At 57.8% G+C, this 27,503-nt stretch overlaps 1 protein-coding gene across 1 annotated transcript; it reads right to left on the reverse strand.

Moving 5' to 3' along the window:
- Window positions 1-359: 359 nt before the first annotated feature.
- Window positions 360-26,791, reverse strand: VWCE (von Willebrand factor C and EGF domains). Its single transcript, XM_040638766.1, has 21 exons — window positions 26,755-26,791; window positions 24,858-25,182; window positions 22,299-22,393; window positions 22,086-22,175; window positions 21,622-21,750; window positions 19,352-19,468; window positions 17,108-17,224; window positions 16,082-16,210; window positions 14,822-15,255; window positions 14,646-14,739; window positions 13,345-13,427; window positions 11,883-11,970; window positions 10,344-10,429; window positions 8,951-9,068; window positions 8,346-8,431; window positions 6,975-7,071; window positions 5,880-5,962; window positions 4,702-4,792; window positions 4,537-4,619; window positions 4,138-4,228; window positions 360-1,344 (listed from the first exon to the last, which is right to left on the reverse strand). The coding sequence occupies exons 1-21, from the start codon at window positions 26,789-26,791 to the stop codon at window positions 764-766; spliced, it is 3,054 nt and encodes a 1,017-aa protein (XP_040494700.1). The 3' UTR covers window positions 360-763.
- Between the last annotated feature and the right edge of the window lie 712 nt (window positions 26,792-27,503).

The raw sequence follows: 27,503 nt of genomic DNA on the forward strand, positions 1-27,503 counted from the left end.
AGCCTCAGGGGGGGTTGGCCAAGGCCTGGGACTCTTCCCTCACTGCTGCCCTCCCTGCCTCCTGCCCGGTGCCGCTGCTTGAGAGGGCCCCTTGGGAACTGCCCACTCCCGGTCCATCGCTGAGGCTCCCACCCAGGGAACCCAACCTGCAAAACCTCCTCTGTCGTCTTTCCCCTTTTCACTGGAGGAGCCCCCCAGCGGCAAAGGCAGCAGGTGTTTCCACAAGACGCCCTCCCAGTTTGATGCTGGTTTTTCTCCCCAGCTGGAAGGTTGAGGTGGGTTGTTAGCTTACCACCTGTGGGCTTGGAGTGACGTCTCCCCACCTTTCCAAAGGCGAGAAGTGAAGGAGCAGGGCAGTCTGGGGGAGACGGAGACAGCCTTTAATCAGAAGACCGCAGGGAGGGATGCGGGACCGCTGGTGGCACAATCCCAGGGGAATCCTGGGCTCTCTCCGACTCTTCTCCAGAGCGGGGAGCTCAGCAGCCCCAACCTTCCGCAGAAGACAGGCCGGCTATGGCGTCCAAGGAGGATACTGACCATGGAGTGTGCCGACTACCTGTTCTCACAGCACATTCCACATGCTTCTTGGGGACAAGGCTGCCTGGGGCCCTGAGGACTTTCCAGTCCTCCAGGAGCCCTACAGAAGTGAGGGTCCAACGTCACCAGCCTCATTCGCCCCAGAGCCTCCCTGCCAGCGCCCAGGGCCGCTGGCTGTTTTCTCTGTCGGGCGTCTCCCGGGCACGGCCCTGACCTGGAGGCCTGCTTACCCAGTGGAATCTTCCTCCTTCGAGGTCCCCGCAGCGGGCCCCTGGGAGCTGGAGCTGGCCAAGGCTGCGAGGGCTGCAGCAAGTCTGGAGGTGGCAGGAGAGAGTCTGCGAGGCCTGAGGAGGGTGGCGGGGGTCTCTGAGGGGCCGGGGGCCGTCATAGAATGGGCTGAAGCTTCAGTCAGGACAATGGCAGGTGAAGAAGGCCTTCTGGTCGCTGTCTGGGCCCGAGAGGCTGAGGCTGAGGGCTCTGGAGTAACAGGAGGCCCAGGAGCTCCGGGAGAGGCTGGAGGTAGAGTGGGCCCTGCTGAGCGCTGGGAGGCCCCGGGCTCCCCTGGGAATGTGCCCCCAGGCCCCAAAGGGGGTGAGGGTGAGGCCTGCGCTCCCGAGGGGCTCGCAGGTAAAGTCTGCACGTAAGACAGGTTCGTTCTGAGGAGGCGCTGGAGGACATGGGGCGCAGGCTTCCGAGGCCACGCTGCCGGGGGGTCTGGACAGGAACTACAGTTCACGGGGGCCTCAGCATCTCCACGGGGGCTCCGAGCCACCTTGCCGACCTCCACTGCCTTCCTCTCTGCGCCATCTAGAGAGAGGTGGAGGAAACAAGATGCACTGTGGTTCTCCCAGACGGCCGAGGCGGCTCTGGGACGAGCCGTGCGGGGCACAGAGGCCTCTCACTCCTGGGAAGGCCCCGCTGGGCGCTGTCTCCAGGGGGAGACCAAACAGGAACCACGAGCAGAGGGAGGCAGTCCGCCAAAGTCACTCTGCCAGGCACTGGCTGTGTGACCTTGTACAAGGCCCGTAACTCCATGGGGCTTCTGTAAAATGGGCCTCCGAACGACTTACAGGGTCACTCTGAGGACGGAATGAACGGTGCGCGAGAAATCCCAGCCCAAACCCGGATGTCAACCACGGACGGCAGCTGATAACCACGTGTGAGGGCGGGAGGCGCATTGACGGTACCAGATGTACCGTCTGGCGTAGGCCGTCGAGATGGGGAGGCTCTATCTCCGCTCAGTTTTGCTGGGAACCTAGAACTGCTCTAAAAAAATAAAGTCTATTGAAAAAAAACCTTTTTTTAAAAATCTCAGCCTGGAGCCCGGCACATCATAAGGGCTTGGTATATGGAAGGAGAACAAGCGAAGGAAGAGGGTAGGCAAAGAGAACACGGGGCAGGAAGGAGCACAAGAAGGAAGAGCGCTGGAGAAAGCTATGCTCAGGAGAGACAGGTGCTGCCAGGCCCAAAAGCCTGGAATGACTGTATTTAGAAAATCGCCGGGAGGACGGTCACACAACTCTGAGAAGCCTGAGGGGACTGGATTGTACGCTTGGCTGTGTGACTTGTCCGGTATGTGAATTACACCGCACGGAAACTGTGACTTTTATGAAGGATCAAAAGGAACCAATTCATATTCCACTGCAACAGGAAGTGGTTTCTCCTTGTATGGAGCTCTTGTTAGGAAGAGGCGCGTGGCGAACGTCGCAGAAGCAGTGTGTTCCAGGAGAAGGGGCCGGGCTCTGCGCCTCACCTCCTGGGCCTCCGTTGCCCCATCTGGAGGCCGCAGAGCCCGGGGGGAAGGGATCAGAGAGACCTGGGCTGAGCCCAGAGCCACCAACTCGAGCGCAGCCTTAAGAGAAACCGAACTTGCCTGAGCCTCCGTTTGCCCGTCTGCAGAATGGAGATCTGATCAGCCACACTCCCACATTCCCGGGAGCAAATAAATGAGGTCACCCAGGTCACATGCTCCGTACGCGGCCATCTTAGCTAACGATTACTCTCGGGACAGCAGGGGGAATAATGGTCTGCTGAGGAGTTTGTGGTGGTTTGAGTGAAGCAACATCTACAAAGGGCTCGACGATTCTCAACAACAGGGCTGTAGGGGCTCAGGCGGCTTCCAGCCCCACCAGCCCTGACGGCAGCTCTTCTTCGGCCTCGGACCCGAAGAGTGACCCTAAATATGGAGGATCCCCTGCCCAAGGCCGAAGGAGTTAAACATGTATTTTATTCAAGAGGAAATCCAGGCCACAAATCAGTAGAAAAATTCACTGTCTTCTTCGAAGTTTAAAAAACATAAAGTAGGGGAACCTGGGTGGCTCAGTTGGTTAAGTGTCTGACTTCAGCTCAGGTCATGATCCTGGGGTCCTGGGATCGAGTCCCAAGTCAGGCTCCCTGCTCAGCGGGGAGCCTGCTTCCCCCTCTCCCCCTGCCCCTCCCCCTGCTTGTGCTCTCTCTCTCCCTCTCTCTCAAATAAATAAATAAAATCTTTTAAAAAAAAAGAAGCATAAAGTAGCCACATTGAAGTCACTTTATGGCCATGTTCAATCAGAAAAATTGAATTCAAGACACAGAACGTAGAGTTGGTGGGACTGGGGGAAGGCAGCCGCATCATGGTGAGTTTCCTGTTTCTCGAGGACCCCCGTTGGGTGAGGACCCCCATCTGGTGACGTGCTGTCCTGCCGCAGGAGGTCCCACAGGGCTCCCAACACCCCACAACCCAGTACGCCACCTGCTAACCACAGGGCCCCAACACAACCCACAAAAATTGAAAAATAAGTTGTCTGACCCAAGATTTCTCACGGTAGATCCATGATGGGTGGAAAGAAAAAGAAGAAGAAGCAAGAAACTGCCTAAATGTCAGCGTGAAAGTCAGCGGTGAGCGAACCAGGCTGTCCGGAAGCTTTTGACAACGGCCAGCCGTGGACCACGTCAGTACTTCGAAACCACACGTCCCAGCAGGTTGTCCGCGTCCTATTTCTACCTTTGCCAAAAGATTCACGGATGGATGGACACTCACGATGGAGAAAGACAAGATGAAGATGATGGTCAGGGGTCGAGACGATGAAGGAGCGAAAGGCACCAGCTCGGGGCTCAAATCCCAGCTCTACTGCCCATCAGCTGTGTGACCTTGACCACCTCACTTCACCTCTCTGTGCCTCCGTTTCCTCACCGGGAAGACAGAGATGATAACGGGACTTATCTCCACTTAGCTCCTTGTGAAAAGGAGCCCAGCGCCTAAGGAGTATTCACCTCAAATTAGCCATTACTCTTCCACAAAGTCATTCACTTCCTAAATTGCAATTTTTTTTAAAAAAGGAAAAAAGCAGAAGAGATCAGGAAAGGAGGTAATAAGGGAAAGGAACAGCGAAACAACACACGGGTCACGGTGCGGCATAAGGAACGCTGGGTGAGGCTGAGCCAGTCCGGGGAACAGGCTTGTCCTCGCCACATGCTGGCTGTGTGACCTCAGGCAAGACACATTCCCTCTCTGAGCCTGGACTTCGCACATCCAGCCCTTTCCAAGTTCTAGGTTTCTGGGAAGAAGGACAAAGGGCAGAAAGACAGTGGAGAAGCGGCAGGATGCAGAGGCCCGCTTACCTGAGCAAGAGGAACAGCAGTCCCCGGGGGGCCCAGAGGGGTCGGAGCAGGCCGGCGGGCAGGGGACCTCCTCACAGCTCACCTCTCCCAGCTGGGGAAGCACAAGGACACACGTGAGGAAGGCCAGATCATCTCCCCTCCCAGAACAGCGCCCCCACATGCCTCCTCCACCCACAGAGAGACTCTGGGACCGAGGCTGACGCGCCAGGCCGCTTTCAGGAGCCCACAAAGAGGGAGGATACCATCAAATCCAAGGTATTCCGGCTGCTATTTAAAGTTGGGAAGGCAGGAGGAAGATGGGCTCCCGTGGGTTCAGGGGACTCGGAGTTTCGCAAAGGGACAAAAGGCAAACAGCAGTCCCCTGGCTGGGACGCTCCTGAGTCCCCAGGCCCAGCTTACCTGGCACGTGCACTGGGTACAGGGCTCATCGTCCAAGGTGAACACCTGGCCGTTCACCACCTTCCTTCCCTCGTAGTTACAGTCTGCAGGGACAGAGGAGACCGGGCGTGAGAGCCAAGCCCTCCCCGGGAGCCTCGGACGTGTGGCGGGGGCTCCCCCACTCACCTCTGCATACCGGGCAGCACTCCCCGTCGGGGTGGAAAGGGTAGGTGCAGGTGATGGGGCAGTCCACGGGGGAGCAGGCCACGGAGCCCAGCTGCACGACACAGAAAACACACGAGGCCCTTTGTTCTCGGCCGCCGCCGGGACCCTTGGGAAGGACGGCCACAGAGCCCCCGAGTGCCCATCGGAGCCCCGTGGCGCGGGGAGAGGTTCATTCACTCAGTCAGAGTCTGTCTTCCTGACAGAACGCAAGCCCCACAAAGCCAAGGGCCTGGCCTCGTTCACGCAGCCCCTCTGTCAACAGGCCCCAGCAGAACGAACCCACGAAGTACCCAGGAAAGGGGAGCACCAAAAACCAAGGAGAGAGGAGGACCCAGAAGCCCGGAGCTCCGCGAAGCACGTGAATGAGCAGGGCCTCTCAGAGGCCGAGATGTTCGCCCTGCGTTCCTCTGATCCTGCAGACCCTGTCCCTTTCCACGCCGCGCCCTCACCCACTGCCAGCAAAGCAGCGTCACCGGCGTCGAACGTTTCCAGCAGCACGAGCAGGAAGGCCTTCCCCCCATCCTCCCAACCCTACATGACACGAACAATCCCACACGCTTTTTCAGACTGAGGCAGTCTGGCTTGGGGGCAAAGCGCACTTCCTGGGGCAGAGACTCAGAAAACCGGGATCCGACTCTTGCCACTTGGGCTGACTCCCGTAGGAGCTTGAGGGAAGGACTTCGTCTCTCTGTGCCTCATTTTTCTGACCCACAGATGGCGATGACGGTGTTCCCACCTCACCAGGTTCTCCCGGAGATTTAATTGGGCTCATGCAAGGAGAGGGCCGAGAGCCAGACGGGCACACAGCAAGAGCTCCGTAACGGGAGTCTATGGAAGACCGCAGCTCCGAGCGTCCGGGTCGAGTCCCTCCCCTGCGCCCTCAGGGAGCGCCCACGCGTTATACTCTAAGGAGCCCCCCAGACGCCCCCTGGTCACCCAGAAGCAGAGGACTGTTCGCCGGGCAGGCTTAAAAAGATTTCTCTGGCCCTGGGTAGGGCTGGAGGGAGCCACCTTTCACCGTGACCCAGAGTGACCTTTCTCATGGAAGGCTCTGGATGGTGCCTCCAAGGTCCAGGAGCTGGTGTGTCAGTCCCTGGGGAGTTTCCACAGACAGGGGGTCAGGGCCGGGTGGTCCGTACCAGGCAGATGCAGCTCAGACACGGGTCCAGCACGGACGGGAAGGTCTGGTTGTTGTAGAAGCTTCTGCCCGTGTACGTACAGCCTACCAGAGAGAGCGCGGGGGTGAGCGCCGGCCGGGCGTGTGGCCGGCGACCGGGCTCCTGCCAAGGGCGAAGGTCCGAGAGTTTTCTGGGTAGCAAAGGTCAGGCCAATTGCCTCCCCAGGCAGTCACCCCGGGGTCTGGGGAAGGGATAAGACACAGGTCTGGATTGGGTGCGGCATCTTTTTTTCTGCACTAGATTTAGCAGAGGGATCAGAGTGTCTCCACTTCCAGGGAAGGGAGCGTCTCCTCCTCTGCCCCTCTCTGGGCAGGATCAGGCCAGAGGGACTGGCCCAGGCACCACAGTCATCCTCTCTGCTCTTCCCCCCCCAACCCACTCAGCCAGTCCCCACCTTCCAGAACATTCCCCCACACCTCTCCCCTCGGCTTCCCCAAGCCCGCTCAGGCCTGCTCTGAGTGCTGCCGCCTTGATGACATTTATCACATCCTAGGAAGTATGAAAGCAGGTGATAGGACAACAGGGAAATGTTAGATATAGATACATGTTACAGACATGGGACATAGAGACTTACTTCATGAAAAGAGATTAGAAAAACAAAACCATGAGGCTAAAAGTGAGAAGGGGCCCTTTTTAATTGTTTTTATTTTTGCTTTCCATATGTACTTCAATAAAATGTTACTTTTGAAATCATGCAAAAGGGGCACATCAATATAAAAAAATTAAGTAGCATCGGTATGTTCTCTCACTGTTCCCTAATTGTTTCATAGGTGTGTTTCCTTGGTCACCCCATCCAGGCTGTAAGCTCAGCATATCTATCTGCTTCCAGCACCCACACAGGGCCTGCCTCGGGCAGACTGCTTTGTGCCTCCGAAGCCTGGGTCCCTCATCTGTGCGATGGGCTTGCCCCGTGCGGCCGCGGGCATGGAGCCCACGCGGTCCGTCCTTTGTCAGGAGGAACCTGGTGCAGGGTGAGCCCAGATGCAGGGGGCGGGAGTCAAGGACCCCGCCAAGGGGAGCAGGGGGTGCTGTGTAGCCCCCCAAGCAGGAAATTACCTGCAGAACAGTCCGGGCAGCACTGTCCAGGGATCCGAATTGGGTGAGGGCAGGAGTCCACGCAGTCCGTCCTCTTGCAGCTCACTGAGCCGTCTGCCTGAAGGAAGGAAGGACTTCACCAAGACCCCACCTGTAACACCGGGCCCCGCCTCCCCGCCCCGCTCCACCCTCCCAGCACCGCCAGTCCCCCAAGGAAGGGCAGTGCTGCAAACTGGCCGAGGCTTGCCCAAAGGGCGCCCCGATGCCGCTGGGAGGTGGCAGGTCCCCCACAAAGAGGACCGGCTACTGGGGAAAGGGGGTGTGAGCCTTCCCGATCTAAGGAGGAGGAAGGTCAGAGAGGGGCTTTGGTGTCCGTGGCTTCCTGTCCCTCTCCAGCCGCAGCCAAAGCTCACCACCACCCCATCCAAATTCTTCTCTCAGCTTTTCCCTGGAACCCTCGCTCACCCCAAACCTATGGAGTACAATAAAATCCTATTTTTATAGAAAACTATTCCACCGGAAATGTCTATTTCAGAAGACAAAAGCGCCACATATGGTTTCTTTTTTTTTCCCCCTCTAAGACCCTGAATGTTGATGAAGCTTTTGTGTTGCTTTCTCATACGACGAGTGCCCTGGATCCGTCATAAAGGGGAAAGGCAGCGGATGTGTCCTCCTCCCCACTGTAATTCCGATGGAATGTTTCCAAGTTTTGCAAGGGTCTAAGGCTTTTTCCCTAACCGTGCGTCCGAGACACTTGAAGGCTGTGTCTCTCACACGCCAGCGCACACACCAGAAACCGGGGGATTAAAATGCAGATTCTGAATCCAGAGGTCTGAGCAGCCCGGAGACTCTGCGTGTGTCACACGCACCACTGGGGCATGGGCCTCATTTTTGAGAAATTAAGCTCTAAGCTCCCAGGGACTACAAGCTCCTCTAAGGCAGAAAGGAAAGCCAACGTGAGCTTAAAGAATGAGCCGAAACGAGAGTGTTTGTCTGCCTCTGGGCTGATCTGACTCTAAGACTCTCGCACCTTCTCCTTGTCTGTTTCCGACCAGCCGAGGTCAGAGATTTAGGTTCGAGAAGGAAACCCTGCAGTTTCGCAGGAAAGGCCCGAACCATGGAGCCTCAGGCCATCCCCCTCCTTCGGTTATCTGTGCCCGGGAAATCCTGCTCCTGGGACCCCGGCCTCCTCCCAGGCAGCAGGCCATACCCCCATTCTGCACACATGGAAGCTGCCGGCACAGGAGGGGGACAGAGGGTGGGCTGAGGTGGCCCAGCTACGGAGCGGCAGGGAAGCCTGGCCAGGAGGGCCGGGGCAGGGCCGAGGGGGCTGCTCGGGGCGAGGCAGGGGCAGCCGGGGGAGCAGCTGAAGGCGTGCAGGTGGCCATTCACCTGGCAGATGCATAACTCACAGGGGTCACCGGGAGACCAGATCTGTCCGATCGGAAACTCGACCCCGTTGTCGTCGAGAGAGCAGCCTGGACAGGAGACAGCGAGGGAGAAAGCACGGGTGGGCACGAGCCCCAAGGAGGGCCCTGAACGCCTGCCCGACCTACAGCGTGCCCCCCACCCAAGGACAGACGCCTCCGCTCACTCATGCCGCGCAGACGGTCCCCCCGAGTGTCCATTCCACCACCTGCTGGACCCAGCGGCTGCCCGCAGCTGCCAGTCCAGCTCCCTCGTTCAGTGGGTTTTCCCTCCAAAAACGTGCCTGGTCCGCACGGGCAGCCTCATGCAAACAGACGCTTACCCCCGAACCCATAAATGCACACACACACAGGCACGCTCGCACAAGCACGCACACTCACAGAGACCTACACGCGCAGATGCCTCACACACGCGTGGATGTACACTCACACACAGGCACACTCGCACACACACACACACACACACACAGACACACACGGTCTCGGCAGGTGAGGCACAGTCTCAGGCCTGCAGGGCATCCAGGCCCCGTGTGGGGCAGAACGCGGGCATGCAGGGCTGGGGGCCCTCACCTGTCATGGGTGTGGGCTCCCGGCAGGTGAAACAGCACTGTCCAGGGCCCAGCCACCACTCCTCTCGGGGGCAGTCCAGCTCTGGACAGGGTGTGAAGGAACATTCCACCTCCCCATTCTGGAAGAGAACCAAGGGCACAGGCCAGTGATGGCAGCTCCCCAGCCTTGGGCCACCTGGAAGCTACAGAGGAGGCTGGCAGGCTGTTGTCAACCTCCTAAAAGTGACAAAGAATCTCCAAGGAGTGGGAGGAGTGGGAGGAGTAGGAGGAGGGAGAGTTGGGGGGAGGGGGGCAGGAAGTGTAGGGGGGAGGCTGGGAGCGTGTTCTGGGATGTCCTGGCTATTGGGCTGGGGGTCCCTGCCTGCCCGGGCTGCAGCCCCAGCACCTCTTCCCCTCACTTCAGCAACAGCCTGCTGCTCTCACTCCAGTCTGCCCTCACTCTGCGGCCAGAGAAAGTTCTCGTGCACCAATGGGATCGCATGGCTCCAAAACTAAAACCCATCAACAGCACTGCCAAGCCCAGAGCCCTCAGCCTGGCTGGCAAAGCCCTTCATGACTGAGTCTGAGGCAGAGGCCATGGGGCCCCCTCCTCCCCAAGACCCCTTCCCCTAAGTACTGCCCTTGGCTGACAGGGGACGGGCCCTCCAGGTACCTCTCCACTCCACTCCCCGGGAGCCGAAAGAATGCATACCATGACCGATACCCAGCGAGGGATCAGCATGAGACCCAGTGGTCACCTGGCTCCTTCCCCTGCCTGTCCTGCTTCCCTGGCTGGCTTCTCCTGAGAATCTTCGGAAAATCGCTTACGCAAGAATCCTGCCCCAGGCTCCGCTTCTCAGACTGGACCCCAACCCAAGCACCATCCCTGTCTGCAGCCTCTTCTCCTGCCTGACTCCAGTCTCCCACATTCTGCGCCCCAGCCAGAAGGGACATCTTCAGGCCCCGACAACAGGCCGTGCGCTCTCGCCTCCTGCCATCTGCTCAGGCAGGGCCCTCTGCCAGCCACATCTGCGTTGGATCCTCTTCTGATTCGTCCCTCACCCCTCAGACCTCACCCCTCCCTCCAAGAAGCCTTCCCCTCCGGTCAGGAGCCCTAGTCACCTGCCCAAGGCCCACCTAGGCTGTGGGCCCCCTGAAGGAGGGGACGGGGGCTGTCCTGTGCTTAGCTGTGTCCCCAGCACTCAGCATTGCTCCAGGCACACAGCAGGTGCTCTATAAAGAGCTCTATTGAAGGGTGAGCTTCAAGGAGACTGTGGGGAGCCCTCGGTGAATGCAGGTGCCCATCATGCCTTTGCTGCCTCAGTGTCCCTTTTGCTGCACGGCAGCTCCTATTCTCCCAGTCAAGGCATGCCAGGGAAGCCCTGTGGCCGGCCCTCTCTCCCGCACCCACCTACCTGGCAGACGCAGGTGGTACACTCGTCACCACCCCCACTGAACACAGCCCCGTCTGCGTACCACCGGCCGTGGAAATAGCATCTCGCTGCAGAGGAGAAAGGGAGAGGCAGCTCAAGGTCTTTGGGCTGGGGCAGCTAAAGAGAAAGGGCAACAGTGGGTCGGGGGGACCTCGGGAAGCTAACACACTCACACCAAGCTCCATAGCACACGCCACGCTCAGGGAGCAACCACTCCCCTCTAAACCTCAACAAAAACTAAGCTGTTGCTTAAAAACTGATGGAGAATGAGAATGAATCACATGTAAACTAGGATCCTTAACCAAAAAGGGAGGGGACTCCCTGAATCACTAAAGAGTAACGGAAGAGCAGAAATGAAAAGAGACTGCCCCAGGGGCGCCTGGGTGGTTCAGTCGGTGAAGCATCTGCCTTCAGCTCAGGTCATGGTCCCGGGGTCCTGGGATCGAGCCCTGCATCAGGCTCTCTGCTCCTCATGGAGAGGAGCTTCTCCCTCTCCCTCTGCCTGCTGCTCCCCCTGCTTGTGCTCTCGCTCTCCCTCTCTCTCTCTGTCGAATAAATAAATAAAATCTTAAGGAAAGAAAGAAAAGAGACTGCCCCAGATACCTAAGACCAGGTCTGGGACCGAAGCCATCCCCTAGAGACCAGGAGGAGTCCATGAAAACCTCTCATCTGAGGATCCCCCCACCAATAAAACAGCCCGCAAGCTGGCCCAGGCTCACGTGGCTTAGTCAGACTGCCCTGGATTCAAATCCCAGCTATGCAACTCACTAGGGAGGGATTTGGGGCAACTTCCTTAATTTCTCTAAGCCTCAGTCTTCCCATCTGCAGAATGGGGTTGATAAAAGATGGTAACGGTTACTACTTCATAGGCAGTATACCTATTCAAAAATGTCTTAACTAAAAGCAATACTTAAAAATAAAGAAAAACATTTTTTTAAAGAACACCAGCTTTGCAATCAGGTAGGCTTGATTTCCAGTTCTGTTCTTGTATTAAGTGGTTATATTTCTCTGGGCAGTGATGACCTTGGTGAGCCTCGGTTTTGTCATCTATAAAATGGGGCTATGAATAGTACTCCCTCAAGGCTGAGACACACGGATTCAATGAGATCAAGGGCTGGCAAGCAACAGCACAGAGCCGTCAGGGAACATTCGTGATGATGATGAGGTCATCCCAGGAAAAGAGAACCACATTTTTAACAAAGGACCAACTCATTAGTGGGGAAGGGGAGACGCCCTCCCAGTCTCAAGACAGAGCCATGCCAAGTGTGGACTCACACCCTTTCCTGGCTGTCTTGAAGGCGCCTCCTGAGGTAAGGGGCCAGCTGGGCGGGGAGCCCAGTCTAGCATGCGAACCACTGTGCACATAGTAGGTCCCCAATTAAACCGGCACTGTGAAGTGCTCCACTTGATCTGAGTTTCTGAAGCCAAAATCAATCTCCGTCCTCTGCTCCACTCACCCTGCTCCCAAAAACACACAAAAAAGCTAACCCCCCCACACCCGAACCCCAAAGAGTCACTGACCTGGAACGCAAGTACAGCAGTCTGACTTCAGGGAGGTCTGACAGGGGCCGGGAGGACACTCGGGGGAGATGCAGGACACATTTCCAGCCTGAGGAGGGGAGAGAGGGTGCTGGGTGGGGGCAGAGAGGAGAAGGACCAGACCCTGGAGCCCCCAGCTCACTCCCTATTTCATGCCACCCCTGTCTAACACCAAAGCCTCCTATAGTAAGCCATCCAAGACCTCTGAATGCCACCACGGTGACAACAGGGACAGCGTGCGGGGACCCAGGTCCTGGCGTTTACTAGGGTGTGCCGAGGACATCCTCCCACAGCATACAGAAGCTCTGGAAGGATGCCAAGAAGAGGCAAACAGGGGTTACACCCCCAGAGAGACCTTCTGTGCACGTGAGTTTTGAACCAGGTGACTCTACCAGCGATTCAAAGAATTAACTTAAAACTTGAGGATTAACTGAAAGAATTAACTTAAAACTTCAAAATTTGAAGTTAAGGCAAAGAACAGAAACAAAAACAAAAATCCGCCTCTGGAGCCAGCCGGAGCTGAGAAGTAAGTAGTGTTTGCTCCTCCACGAATGAGCCACGTGACTTTGGCCAACCTACATCAGCCCGCTGAGCCTCGGTCTCCCTGCCTGTGAGATGAGCTGGAAATGGCACCTGCATCCGGGATTCTGAGGATTCGTGCCACAATATGTCCACAAAAGTGCTCGGCCACTGCAGGTGCGTGGCACACAGGGGCAGCTGGTGGCGCTAGCTGTCTCCATGCCCCGCCCCCCTTCCACGGTGGCCGCCACCCTTCACCGCCAGGCCAGTGATGGTCAGAGGGTGGCAGTGAGGGGCGGTGGGCAGAGCCCAGGCCATGGACACGGCGGGACTTAGGCTCAAATCCCAGCTCATGCCTCGGTCTTTTCATCTGTAGAACAGGGACAGACGAGCTGCCAGGAGCCTCGGGTGAGGCGACAGAAGAGCCCCAAGCCCCGAGCCTGGTACGCACGGAGTGCTCTTAATCAAATCTGTGTGACAGCACCTGGCTGTTTCCAGAACACAGTAGGTGCTTAATAACTATTCTTAGAGAAGCGCATTGGCCTACAGCAAAATAATACTCCTAGCAAGCCGCGTCTGGTAGTACGCCTCCTCCTTCCCAAATGCGGATACCTTTATTGTACTGGCAAATATTTTGCCTGGAGAGGAAAACAGCCTCCCTGGTGGGAAGTTTCCGAGGGAGTTCCATCCCCTCCCTTTCCTAGACAGATGGACCCTGTTTGCCTGCTGGCTCAGCAGAAGGCTCCTCGACCCCACAGACCCCCGCGCCTTGATATTCGACAGGTTCTGACCAAAATCCACACCCTGGGACCTCTTCCTCCGTTTGACAAGCTCACCCTTTAACATCCGATCTTTCCCTCTTCCTCTAAAACCCCCAAAGGTTAGGAAAACAGCCACGAGGCTTTGGGGCCCTTGTGGTGCTCACCAGGCAGACACAGACAGTGCAGTTCTCGCTGGGAGGCGAAAACACCTCCCCTTCGGCTCGGATGACGCCACTGTGAAAACAGCCTTTGAAAGACAAACAGGAGTGGGGGCATCAGACCTCTTCAAAGTGGAGGAAGCTTGAGGTCTCATTACTTTTCCAGGCGTAATGTACCTGGAACCTTCTCTCACCGGCCAGGATGCCCCAGGAGTGGCAGATCCAGGTACCCAGAACTGGGCGGTCCTAGGACCCCTGGAGAAGTAAGCAGGAGACACCCACAGGAGATGGCCCAGGAGGGTTCCATTCATGTCTGTAAACCCCAACTCTATTGAGAACATGGCATTTTATTCCTGTAAGGCAGGAGAGGCAGCCAGGCAGCCCTGGGTTCAAAAACTGGGTCTGTCAGTTCAGTTACCTAAGTGACTGTGGATATGTCACTTAACCTCTATGGACTCGGTTGTCTTTACTGTAAAATGGGGACACCACCATGTGCCCTGCAGGGGCCTGGAAGGATCCACAGCCTCTCATATAAGGTGCTCAGCCATTCACATTCAGGGCTCCGTGTACAGCAGGAACATGGTAAAAGGTCACGATTATCAGGAAGAAACCGCTAAGTCTATTCTCATTCTAACCCTCCGGAAGATGTCTTGCCCGCTGCTCCAAGCGCCGCAGCCCCAGCATCTCATTGCCAGAACTTCAAGGAACACGGAAGTTCAGGCCCCTCCCCAGATCTACGGAATGAGAAGCTGTGTTTTAACAAGACCCCAGGGATCCCCATGCAGAGTGAGTTTTGAGAAGCTCTGTCAAAGGACTCGTGAAGATTTAGGGTCTGTATCCTAACAACAAGGGGAGGCAAATAAAAAACTGTAAGCAGGTTATGGGAGTAAATTGGAAAGGGGACAGAATTTACAAAGGATTACTCCTCTGGCTGTAGGAGGGGAGCTGGGGCAGGGGAGGGGGACTACTGGGTAGATCTGGAGAAACTCACTGAATGAATGAATGAATGAATGAATGCTCAAAAAGGATCCCCAGAAGAGGAAAATCTCCCCCTGAGGGCTACCACAGCAGAGACCAGTGGTTCGCAAAGTGTGGTTTCCGGTCCAGCAGCATAACCCTGGATCTTGTTAGAAAAGCAAATTCCCAGGCCCCGCCCACACCTGATAAATGAGACCCAGGAATTACCCTTCAAGTGATTCTAATGTAACCCAAAGTTGGAGAACAGCCTTTCAGCTGCAGAAGGGCTGGGGAAGGGCAGAAGTAGGCCCATGTGGGGAACTCACAGCCTTCCCCAGACCAGCTCCCACCTGTACACGATGGGCAGCACCCCCCATCTTCGGAGGGAATCGGGTGGGAACAAGCAGCTTCACACGTCACCTTTTCACAGGTCACCTCCCCACTCTGGAAGCAGAAGCAGGAGTTCCAGCCATCACAAGGCCCCGGACACCAGACCGGGGCAGCCCCCCGGATCCCTCCCACCTACCTGGCACCAGCACTGGGAACACCCAGGCTCTGTCCAGCGGCTCCCTGATTCATACATGGCTCCCCGGTGCCAGCAGGCAGGGGACCCTGGTGCCATCTGTGTGGCCACTGGGCCCCTGGGCAAGGACGGGGTCACCTCCTGTAGTTGTGTGGGAGGTCCAAGCGTCCCCAAGAGGGAGGCACTAGGCACAGGGGTAGCCACCAGGGTGGCCAGCAGCCGAGTTGGGGTAGAGGGCAAGGATGTGGCTGGTACAGGGGTGGGAGATGGCAGGCTGGTGGTCCTGACCCCAGTGGGGAGCCCCGGGGCCCCGGACGGAGGACTGTGTCCGGGGGAGAGGGCAGGCCGACCCGCCTCCGGGAGCCGCAGTAGCATCTTGGGCGGGTGCTGCAGGGGCTGCAGGATGGCGGACGGGGCCAGCACGGCTTTCGGGTAGGCTGAAACGGAAGCACAAGGTCTCTTGAGGAAGGCAGTGGGGGGCAGAAGGCAAGATTGGGGGACTTGAATGCAGCTCCCCTACCACCAGTCACGGAACGTCTCTGGACCAGTTTCTTCATCAGCAAAACAAGTCTAATACCACCAGTTCGACCCAAGACCCTGGGGGCTGCAGCGACGATCACCCGAGGTGGATGGAAGGAGCAGGCCCAAGTGACAGGTTGGGGCTGGGTCCCCTGCTCCCCCACCGAGATGTGGCTTCCCAGGACGGGATGCTGAGGCTCGGGATGCAGGAACAACGCAGGGAGAGCTGGCCGTGGGCTAGAGAGAGCATGCTCCGTACTCAGATGACCTTACACGCATGCTGACAGGCACACTGCTGAAGTAAGGCAGAGTGAGCTGACAGCACATTGCCCAAAGTGACCCTGGGAGCCCAGGGTCCTGGGACTCCTGTCACAGGCTCCTCTATCACTTGTTTTTCCCTTTTACCACTTGCAAGAAAACAAAAGGGGTTAGGCAAACAGTAAAATGACAAGGGACAAATGGATGAGAAGTGGAAAAGGTAAGTGAGAAAGTGAAGAGTTGGAAATAACAAGATGAATTGAAAAAGAGTAGATGGAAAAGGAAGAAGGCCCAAGACCAGGAGGGCGGGGGCGGGGCCGGGCGGGGGCGGGGCCTGGATGGTGAAGGGGCGGGGCCTTGGCGTGCCGAGAATGGCATCTGGGTGGGGAAGGGGTGGGGGTCTGGGTGAACGGGGGGACGGGGTGGGGCCGAGTGTTAGGGCGGGGCCCGGGTCCCCGACGGCAGGGCTGGTGGCTCACTGCTCACCTTCACAGGACACGCGGTCAGCTCGGAGCCTGAAGCCAGGTCGGCATGTGCACAGGAAGCTGCCCACGGTGTTATGGCAGGAGTGGTGACAGACTCGCCTCTCCAGTGGCCTCCGACACTCGTTTACATCTGTAGGAGAGCCTCGCTGCCAACAGCTGCCTTGTGGGGGCGACTGACCCCTTCTTCCTCCAACCCTGAGCCCAGAAGGCTGGGGCTGTCCCCTTGCTGTGTTCTTATAGGGTCCATCCCTGCCTCAGGGTGTGGGACGTGACTCAGATGTCTAGGAGTGGGGCTGAAATCTACTGCTAGTCCCCTAGGAAGGTTCATACATCCGGTTGGCATTTAATGGATGCACCAGTGACTCATCCCCCAGCACTACGCAGCGATGGTTCCGCCCTGGCTAGTGGGGATGAGCCCCGCTGGGAATCTCATCTCCAAACCTTCTACCTTCCCACGTGTGGGTGGGGGATGGTGTGGCCCCTTCTGAAAAAGAGTCTCAGGAATTATGGCACTGCTCAAGGTAGGCTTTGGGACAAATACCAACTCCACCAGAACAAGGTCTGTTTTCAGGCCCATGGGACCCCACCTTCAACCCATGAGCCAAGCTTAAGCCAAACATGCCAATCCCTTTCTGGAAATTTCTGCTAATGGGCTGAGAAAACAGGGGTCTCCTTCTAAACCAGAGGAACCAAGACATAACATGCTTTATTTACCAAGGGGAGCAAAGGCAGCCAAGAAAATGGGTGAGCAGAGAGGAATCCTTGGGGTGTATCTGGGAGAGGGGTGGAAGAGAAACATAACAGGATGAAAGTGGCATGTGGCCAGGGAAAGTCCAAGACGGGGTCTTCCATGAGGAGCCACGCCAACCCCAGGGAAAGGCAGGCTCTGAGCAACGGCTCAAGTGCTTACAGGCTCCGGGCGGCCAGGAGGTCGGGACCGCTGGCCTTTCCCTGTCCCTGGGCTCGCCCTGTCCATCTTCCTGATGGGCAGCCTAAGTGTGAAGACGACAGGGTCCCCCCACCTTACCTACACAGGAGTGCCGGTTGCCATGGAGATGGAAGCCGGGTCTACAGGAACACCTGTAGCTGCCTATGCTGTTTTTGCACCTCTGCTGACAGGGGGTCCCGAGGCATTCGTCAGTGTCTGCAAGGGACCAGGGCAAGGCTGCAGCTCATTTCCCCGTGGAGTGTCAGAACTGTGTGCTCCCCTCTTCCTCTCCCATTGTCCTTCCCTCCCCCACTCAGGGCCCTGGGAGACCGCCCTAACCCCTCTCTTTCTCACCACCCACATTCAGCCTGTCAACGACATCCTCCCTGGACCAGCCCTCTTCTCTCCATCCTCACTGCCCTGCCCCAGCCTGGGCCACCTTTGCCTCTGGTCTGGAGAAGAGCAATGGCCTGGTGCGTCTCCCTGTGCTCCTCCCAAGCCTTCTGCTACAGTGTCCCGGATGTTCCGACCAAACATCCGGGCCACTCCCTGCTCCCATGGGCACCGATGCCGCATCACAGCTCACAAGCCCTGGGTGGCCTTTCCCACCTCCTTCCCTGTCCCTCGCTTTGTTCTGCCACCTTCCAGATGTACCATGTTCTTATGGGCCTCCCTCTTTGCCCATGTTCTTCTGTCTGCCTGGAACCCCCGTCCATCTTGTCTGGGGGAAAACTCCTACTCATACCTCAAAACTCAGCTTCTATAGCACCTCCTCTATCAAAGCTTCCCCGTGCCATTGTTTGAAATCGGGAAAAACTGGAAATCATGTATATGTCCATCAATAAGAGAAGAGTCAGTCCCCTGTGGGAGGGTGGCCCTGCAGAGCCCCAGGCGGCAGTTAAAAAAAGCAAGGCGGGTGCATTTACCCTGACGTGGAGAGATCTTCAAGACAGATTGCCGAGAGGAACAAGAAAGCAGAGGCTCAAATCTCAGCGCTAACATGATCTCGGGCAAGTTACTTAATTTCTTTAAGCCTCAGTGTTCCTATCAGGAAAATGCAAATAAACAGTGCCAGCCTCACAGGATCATTATGAGAAAGAAATGAGAAAATGCATGTCAAGCGTTCAGCATGAGGCTGGAATCCAGCTCTGCACCTGTTAGCCGCTCATGCTATCTCCGTGCACGTCGTGGGGACAGGCCCGGAGGGCACCCTTCAGAGCAATAACCAGGTGCTCGGCTGAGCTGTGTTCCCCCAGATGCACGGGTTCAAGTCCTAACCCCTAATGTGGTGGGATTTGGAGGTGAGGCCTTCGGGCGGTGATTGGGTTTAGATGAGGTCATGAAGGGGGTTCCCTCATGATGGGAGCTGTGCCCTTATAAGAACGGCCATCAGAGCTTGCTCTCTGTCCCCGGGAGCAGACAGCAAGGAGACTGTCTACAAGCCAGGAAGGGCCCTCACCCGAAAGTGAACGGGCTGGCACCTTGACCTCGGGCTTCCCGGCCTCCAGAACCCTGAGAATAGATTCTGTTGCGTAAATGGCCCAGTCCGGGGGATTTTGTTACAGCAGCCCGAGCAGACTAAGACATCAGGGCTATTCCCGAGGGAGAGCAGAGCGCAGGAGTGGCAGAGAGGCTCTGCAGGTAGCAACTTCGAAAACTTATTTTACAATTTATGACCACTTCAAACAGTAGAAAATAATACCACAGTGTCACGGGGGGTCTTTTGCCTTAGCTGCCTTGCTTAAGACAGAACGCTTCCTTCTGTAACTAAAAGCATCTTCAAGGAAGGGGAATTATGTTAAAAGATCTCCCTCATCCTGCTCACTCAGGAGCAGACTCCTTCTCTTCCCCAGGCTCCCCCAGCCCTTAACCCTCACCCCAACCTCCTTCTGCCCCTCCCCACCAGATAGGGCAGCCGGGGCGCCATCCACCAGGGCAGGTGGAGCTAATGAAAGCGGTGGGTGAAGGCCCACAGCAGGTAGGCCTCTCCACGGCCCTCCCTCACTCAGTGGCTTCCTCCGTCCTGCCCCTGGCTCTCCCTTAGGTGTCTCCAGAACTATCCACCTCCCTGCAAAGCCAGTTCAGCGCAGGGGCCCTAGACATGCCAGGATTCGAGCTGACTCCAGCGCCTCCTGCTGGAATGGCCTTGGGTGAGCCTCAATTTCCCCATCTGTACAGCAGGGATGATAACTGGGTCTCCCTCAGGGGACCATGAAATGCAGTAACACCCTGAGCGCACACATTGAGCTGGGGGCGGGGGGGGGGGCACCAGGGTTAGCCTTCGACTCAGAGCCCGGCCGCAGTGGCAACAGCCTCATCATTCCCTGTCCCTGGGCCGCTCACCTTGGCAGCTGTGGCGGTCGGCAGCCAGCTGCATGCCTGGCCCACACTCGCACACAAACCCGCCTTCCGTGTTCACGCACTGGCCCTCGCAAGAGGAGCTGAGGCACTCATCAATGTCTGGAAGAGAGAAAACCTGCTTGCACAGACCACTCTGCACGTTGGTCGGGTGCAGGGGAAAAAATCGGTCCCACGGGGATGCTGTCCCCTGCCCTCAGCAGGGTGGAAACCACCTCCCCACCCCCCAACCCGACACACCGGAGGAAGAAAGACCAGGTACCACCAGGAAAGTCATTGGCCAAGAGGGAACCACCAGAGAGCAGAAGCCGAGGGGCCAGGTTCCTTCTTGGTGACCCACGCAGACCAGAGGACAGAGAGGATGGCTGCGACAGAACCATCTCCAATGGCCCCACCACAGGGCCACCCTAAGAGAGCAGGGGAGAGTGAGCAGGAAGGCTGATTCAATTCCATTACGTGCTTATTGAGCACCGCCTGTATGCAGCAGATCTGGAAGGCGGGCCGCTGCGGACACAAAGGTGGCGAAGACATGGCACAGACTCTCCAGCCGGTGACATTGAAAGCCATGCCACCCCATGCCCACGAGGCCAGCGCCCGGCTGGGGGATACGTGCCCCACCAGGGAATGCCTGGAGGACAGATGGGCAGAGGACCAGGAGGCAGCAGGAGGAGGAGGGCCATGAGCAGAGACAGCCTGAGGAGCTTAGGCTGGCCGGGAGCTCAGGTTCCAGCCGGGGCAGCGGGAGGCTGGAGCAGTGGGTTGAGGCTCCTGCCCAGGGCAGGGTGACTGGATCCAAGTCGTCCTTTGGGGAAGTTCAAGCCTGTGGGGTGAGGGGCACTGGGGGGACAGAACTCCCCACCCTGGCTTCGGGGCATCCCTTCTCTAAGAACCACGGCAGCTCTCGAGGACCTACATGATCTGGGCTGCCCACTGCAGTCTGCATTCCAGTCTCCCGCCCCCTGACCCTGTGGCCGCTGGATACCTCCATTTTCCCTGCTTGCTCTCCCCACAGTCGGGACCACATCCGCTGCCTCCAGGAAGCCCACCCTGACTCACCCCATCCCCCCGGGATCCCTTGTGGTGGTGGCCCATGCCCCCCTGCCCGGTGCTAGCTTTGACACTGTTCTCTGGCTGCTCCGAGTTCCGGTTTGCCTCCGCAACGAGAAGTGTGTGCAGAAAGTGCTCCCCAGGAAACATTCAGGGGAGGATGAATTGCTTCAGCCTTCCCGAAGAGGGTGTTGCAATGAGCCCCGAGCACCAAAACTCCTCAGGGAGACCCTTGACCCAATGGTTCTCCTTCTGCGAATAATGAGAGGCCAACGAGAAGCCTCTTTACTGCCGCGTGACTTACGGTAGTGAAACACTGCGGACCACCTATGTGAGGGGGACAGCGCGTTACCGCGGCCACAGACGCGGCCGCTAGAAATCCTGTTGTAAGGACTATTCCCCACCCACGGTACGCAGTGAGAAAGAGAATGAACAGAAACGCGACATGAGGTATGAGGCCAATTTGCAAAACACACAGATATGCACACCTAACACACACACACACACAGGTACACACACAAACACATGCGCTTCCAGGGAAAAGGGCAGAAGAAACATCATTTTTAGTAACAAATATCTCTGGGTGGGGACTTTGGGGACATGTTTGTTTTCATCTTCTACCCTTCTTTTACTTTCCAAATGTTCCAAAATAAGTTATTTTTTACTTTCATATTTGGGGAAGAAACACCATTTTTACAAAGCCAAAACTCAAAAAAAAAAAAAAAAAAAAGGCTTTCTTTCAGCTCTGTGGAAAGATACGCAAGAAACTGGTCCCAGTGGCTGTCTCTGAGGAAGGGAACAGACTTTGCCTGTAAGAACTTTTTAGAATCACACACACATAGCACTTTTACAAAATAGTTATTGAGGTTGGCTTTCCTCATTTTTCAAACAGCACGATCCCAAGGAAGACTTCCGTGGTTAACCCGCCTCTGTGGGCCCGGTTCGGGGCACTTGGATGGGACCGTGGTTATCCTGACTTGTCTCCCCTTCCCCTGTTCAGAAGCAGGGACCAAGCCACCACTCGTCACTGCAGCCCCTAGGCTCAATGCCTGGCCCATAAGAGGTGCTCATAGCAGAAGGGACCCATTTCTCGTATTTGCCTCGGCCTTGCTGGGCCTGGCCTGCATCTCTCTGGAGACTTCCTGGCAGGAAGGACCGAGGAGACAGAATTCCCCCCCCCAGCCCCCTAATTCGCCCAGTTCTCTCACCTGTACACCTGATGCCGACAGCCGTCTCTGTCATGGAGAAGCCCACAGGGCACACTCGGGCCACCTCCTGACAGCCACCATGGTTACAGGTGAGGTCACAGCCGTACTCTCCACAGGGTCCGTGGGCTTCTAGAACAGGCACCACACCCGTGAACACACAGCACACCGCAGTGCCGGCTGCCCCCCGCTCACCGGGGCTCCTCCTAAATTCTGTTGGGAAAGTGGCTCTGGAGGCAAAGAGGCTGGAGCTTAAATCCAGCTCTGCCCCTTCCTAGCCAGGTAACCCTGGGCGAGCCACTAACTTCTGTGCCTCAGTTTCCTCATCTGTAAACTGGGGATGAGAAGGCATACCTAAATGGGTTACTGGAAGATGATATTCTAAGTAAGACACAAGCCCCGAGCCTGGCACATAGTCTCAGTGCTGAAAGAATTCTTCCCATCAGCTGTGGTCCACCCCCGGTTACCTGGGCAGGTGGCTCCTTGCTCTCCGTCCTGGCAGGAGCAGACGTTGGGAGCAATGCAGATGCCACTCCCGCAGCCAAAGGAGCAGAGGGCTGAGAGGAGAAATGCAGGTGAGGGAGTGGGGGCTGGGGCCCCCAATCCGCCCTACTTAGGCCAGCCCAGGGAGCGAGTGCCCTGCTGGGGAGGGTGTCTGGGGCACGGGGACAGGCACTTACGCAGGGTGCAGTGCCCACTGCCCATGGAGGGGGCCCAGCCAGGGCAGCAGCCACTCCCGAAGCCTGAGAGGCAGACGTGGGGGCCCAGCCGGCGTCTAGAAGAGAGCAGAGCGCACTTTCCACATTTCTGCTCTGGGCGAGGGACTGGTCTGCCATGCAGTGCAAGCCTCCCAGCCAGTCAGTAAGTCAGTCAACAAACAGTTCTTGAAACCCACCAGAGGGGCAGTGGGAAGTTCCCAAAGAAAAATGACCCAGTTCCCCCTGGAGGCAGGACAAAGACAAAGGTGTGAGAGAACAGACAACAGCCTCCTACAGAGACCTGCCACATGAACTCAGAGCAGAGTGGCTGGAGGAGTGGGGGGGAACCTCAGAGGGGCCTCAGCACTGAGGGGGAAAGACGGCAATGGATGAAGAGCCCCAGGCACGGCTGCCACAGGGCCTTTGCACTTGCAGTTCCCTCTATCAGGAAGGTCCTTCCTCAGAAACGTACCCAGCTCACTCCCTCCTTTACCCAGATCTCTCTCTGCTTGCACCTTCGCAGAGAGATCCACCTTACCCACCCTTATCTTGCTTTATTCTTGTTCTTAACACTGACTTCTTAGGATATTAAATTATCTATTTGTTGATTCGTTCATTGTCTGTCTCCCCTCTCATTCTCTGAGGACCAGGGCTTCATCTTTTTTGTCCCCCCCCCCAGTGTCAAGAGCAATCCCTGGCACATAGTAGGTGCTCACTAAAGGGCTTTGAGGGAAAGGTTGAGAAAGGAAGCCAGCAGAAGAGACAAAGGAGGAGGGCAGCCCTAGAGGAGCCAGAGATGTCATTCCGCAGGTGACCTCGCTGTGGTGGGGGGGGGGGGTGCCAGTAAAGGGGAGCCAGTGTGCCTGCCACTGGGTGAGGCGTGGCAGTACGGCCATGAAGGAGCCACTTTCCCCACCTTCTAGGGACGCTGGGCAAAGAACCAGGTGATAACAAAATAGTGTGACCAGTGCCACCATGGGACAGGCCTTGGAGTCCCGAGGAGGGTCCGGGGAGATTTCCTGGAAGGCCAGGGTCTAGGCTGAGACAGGCAAGAGAAGAAGCAAGCTGTGGGAGTGGAGGAGGGGAGAGGGTGCTCCAGGCAGAGGGAGCAGCAGGTGCAGGGTCCCGGAGGGGGTCGGGGACGGTGACTAGACCTAGTTCGGTGATGGGCTGTCCAGCCTGGTTTCAACTGGGAATCCTGGCACAACGGGAGAGGGACAAGAAAACCCTCCCCAGTCGTGCTCTCGCCCTGCTCAGAGGCTGCGGGGAACATTCTGCTGGTCAGGTCAGGCCGTGTACGGAGCACCCCCCAGGTGCCAGGGCGGCAGCAGGCACTGGAGGACAAGGATGGCAAAGGCAGACTCACTCCACGTGGGGAGAGCTGTCAAACGGGACAAGTACTCTGGAAAGAGAACTCCGGGCACATGGCAGCAGGGAACCATCTGCAGCAAACTGGGCCTGGAGCCTCAGAGACTTTTCCTTCTCTGAAGTCATCACAGAAGAAGCAAAGAAGCGGGGCCCTGGGGGGTGGGAGGTGCTGGCAGGGCTGTCTCACCCGCTGCCCCAGCCAGAGAGCGATTATGGCAGCAGCCCGGGAAAGAGGAGCCGGCAGCTCCTGCTCCTCAGCCGGGGCTCTGAAAGGGACTGGGGGGCCCCCAAAGCGGCAGACGGAAGGATGTCCCGGAGGCTGGTGGAGCCGCACCCTCAGGTGGGCGGGGGCCGAGCGCCCCCAGGAGCCTCCTCGGGCGGGCGGTGACGGGGAGACAGGTGGCTGGAAGGCTGTGGAGCGCCGCGGGGCCGGGCCCATCTGGGCAGGAACTGGCGGTGGCTGCGGAACGCACGTGCGAGCTGCGATCCTGGCGGGTCCGCCCCCCTGCGCGCCCCCCGAGGCGGTGGCAGCGGGCCAGACCGCCCGCTGACACCGTGTTCCCTCGCTCGGAGCATCACGCACACACGCGCTCAGCCCGCGGCGGCCCGGAGGCCAGGAGGAGACTCGAGGGGAGGGTGGCATCAATCGGGAGAGAGCAAAGGGGCAAAAACCCCACCCCCGCCCGCGCGCGCACACACAGGCGGAAACCGAAACGTAACCCGGGGAGAGCCCGGCGGTTCCAAGGTCCACGGCGAGCGTGCAGCCTGGAAGCAGGGGAAGCCCCCAGCCCCAGAGCGGCCGGCGCGGCGGGGGAGGCCCGTTCGCCAGCGACGGCCAGCCACTCCGGAGACCAGGTGGCACGTCCCGGGCTGCCCTCGCCAGGGGTCCGCGCCCCAGGGCAGACTCAGAGGGGCTCACCCAGCGCCTGGATCTCCCTCCCCACCCCACCCCCGGTCCTTGCCAGGACAGCCCCCTCCAGGGGCGCAGGACTGGCTCCCGCCCAGAGAACAGGCTGCTGTCCCTTTGTCCAGACCCCCTGGGCTGCGCCCGCGCGCGGACAGCGCCGCGGAGGGGAGCCCCGACCCGCGGCTGCCGGCGGCTCCCGGGAGCCCCTCTGCCCCACGCCGGGAAAGCCCCCGCGGCGGGACAGAGGAGGGGCGCGAGGCGCTTACCTCTCGGCGGCGAAATGCCCGGGCAGCTTCCTCCCGGTGTAGCCGCGGGCCGGGGCCCCCGGCAGGAGGAGCGCGACGCAGGCGGCCCGGAGGAGCAGTCCGGCCCACATGACCGGCGGCGGCGGGTCCCCCCGGCTCCGCTGGGCTCCGGCGCCGCGCGCGGGGGAGGGGGCTGCCGGCCCTCGCCCCTCCTCCTGGCGCCGCGGGGAGCGAACCAGCGAGCCCCGAGCTGGCACGCGGAGCCGAGCAGGGGGGCTGGGGACTCGGAGAGGAGGGGCCGGGGGCCGCGAGGGGACGCGCGGGACGGCTGAGGGGTCTCTGGCACCTCGGAGCGAAACACACAAAAGGCAGCGCCGCCCGCCGGCCAGTGGCCTCTCGGGGAGGCGCGGAGCCCGGGGCGGGGGCAAAGATCAGGGACCCCTGGGGGCGGGGTTTCAGCTCCGGCCCACACCCCCTGCCCGGGTTTGGGAGTCGGCTTCCTGCGAAGGGCTGTGGGCGTCAGACTGAGGCCCGGGGAGGAAAGAGACTCCCGCAGCAAGGCTGGCGCTGGAGGCCGTGCGCCTGGGGCATTGCTGGTCTCGGGGGAGCCGGAGTTGCCAGTGTTGTCCGGAGAAGGTGGGACGCTGGGTCCTTTCGCTGCCGGGCAGTTGTAGGCCAGCTCCCCGCCTGCCAGCAGGTCTGCACACCAGTCCTGGGTGTGCGGGTCAGTGGATCCACCTGCTCCCTGGCCAGGGGGCACTAGCGGGTCGTGAAGCCAGAGGCTCCTCTTTGCCCTCTTCGGCAGCTGCCCCAGGTCACAGAGACTGGTAGGCGGGGAGATGGTGAGCAGGTGATGAAGGAAAATCAGGATCAGCCAGTGGGAGGAAGCGGGAAGGAGGACCCCCTGCCTTGTGTAGGAAGCCTCCCTAGGTGCCCAGATCCAGTGAGTCAAGCTTTTGCTTAAACACTTCCAGGGATAAGGAACTCACTACCTGGCAAAAGGCAGCCCAAGCCAGTTTTGAATAACGACACTTATTAGGAAGTGCTTTTATTTCTCAGCTAAATAATCCCAGTTCCCTGGTTCTGCCTCTGCAGCTGCCCTCCCACGGGCTACCTTGGGCTGTCACTGAGCTCCTTAACACCGGTGACCACAAATGGCCACGGGGTGCCAACAATGGTCTGGACTCTAGTCTCCTTCCTTCCAGATACCATGCTTTTATTAACACAGCCTAACAGGACTTGGCTTTTCTGGCAAGCACATGATGCTGGCGGTTCATAACACAGTTCCCGCTGGAGGTGTTTCGCTGTCATGCTTTTATGTCTTTGCTGTTGTTTCCTAAACACAAGCTGCTAAGCCAATCTCCCCACCTGAACCTGTGTGCTTGAGTTTTCCCAGATGTTCAGATTTAGGCCCATTATCTCACCTTGTTAGTCCTGGTCCATCTTCTAATTTAAGCAACACATTCTCAGTAAGTCGGTCACCAAAATATTCTGTATTGTAAGAAGAGTGCAACTTTCAGATGTATGTCATCCTGAGTCCTACGGACCATCAGGATCCTACAGTATCTTTCTTTTACGCCTTAAACATCCAAAGGTTCACTTTCTCCCTGCCCCGCTCATGCTGCTTTCCTCACTGTTACTTAAAGTGTTTGGGTGTCTGGGCGCCTGCGTGGCTCAGTCAGTTAAACATCTGCCTTAGGCTCAGGTTGCGGTCCCAGGGTCCTGGGATCGAGTCCCTACATCGGGCTCCCAGCTAGTGGGGAACCTGTTTTTCCCTCTCCCCCCTGCTTGTGCTGTCTCTGTCTCAAATGAATAAATAAAATCTTTACCCAAAAAAAAGTGTTTCGATGTCCATATCATCGGGAACCTAGCCCTGATGTATACAAAAATAGGGAAAAACACAAAGTCCTTCCTTTACTTGAGCCCGCAAACTCCACCGAACCACGGCCCTTCATCTTCGCTACCCAGGCCACCACTCAACGCCAAACGGGTCCTGGGTCCTTCCTAGAAGCCACCCACTAATGCTCAACACAATTACGCTGGACAAAAATTCCCTTTTACACACCTGTCCCACCTCGTGCCATCCTCTCCCACACTCCAGCACACCCCGGCTCCCTCCTCCCTGAACTCTGCTGCTCTTTGCCGCCCCCCCCATCCGTGCCTCCTGCTCTCCAGACAATGGCAGGGTTCGCTCCATATTGGTCAGTGAGCAGGGGCCTTAGTTGAGATGCAACTTTGTGCTTGAAGAAAATCCTCATTTTCCCTCAAGAGGAGCTCAGGGTATTTAAGGCTTAGTAAATGCCTACTGGTGAATTTCAAAAGACACCACGGCCTTCCTAAATAGCCCCTGGCATTTCTTTCCTTCCCCTGGGTCCTTTTGACCTTAGGGCATTCACCTTGCTCTTCTCGCCATCAGGTTGCTCCCTGTCTTTTTTTTTTTTTTTTTTTTTTTTTTTTTCTTGTCTTTTGGTGTGTTAGACCTCGAGGCTTCGCAAAGCTTGAGCTCTGACTCTAACTCAATACTGTTCATCTTCAAAGACTGCTTTAGGCATATCCCCTGGTTACAGCTCCTCCGTGTCTCCTTCCCACTTCTGTGGCCTGTGGCTTCTCCGTTAACAAAAGGGACCCTCCACTGAGGGCGGAGGATCCAAGTTGTTGTTGGCTGCA

Source organism: Ursus maritimus, unplaced genomic scaffold (genome assembly GCF_017311325.1).
Source record: "Ursus maritimus isolate PB19 unplaced genomic scaffold, ASM1731132v1 scaffold_23, whole genome shotgun sequence".
In the NCBI taxonomy this organism is placed as follows: domain Eukaryota; kingdom Metazoa; phylum Chordata; class Mammalia; order Carnivora; family Ursidae; genus Ursus; species Ursus maritimus.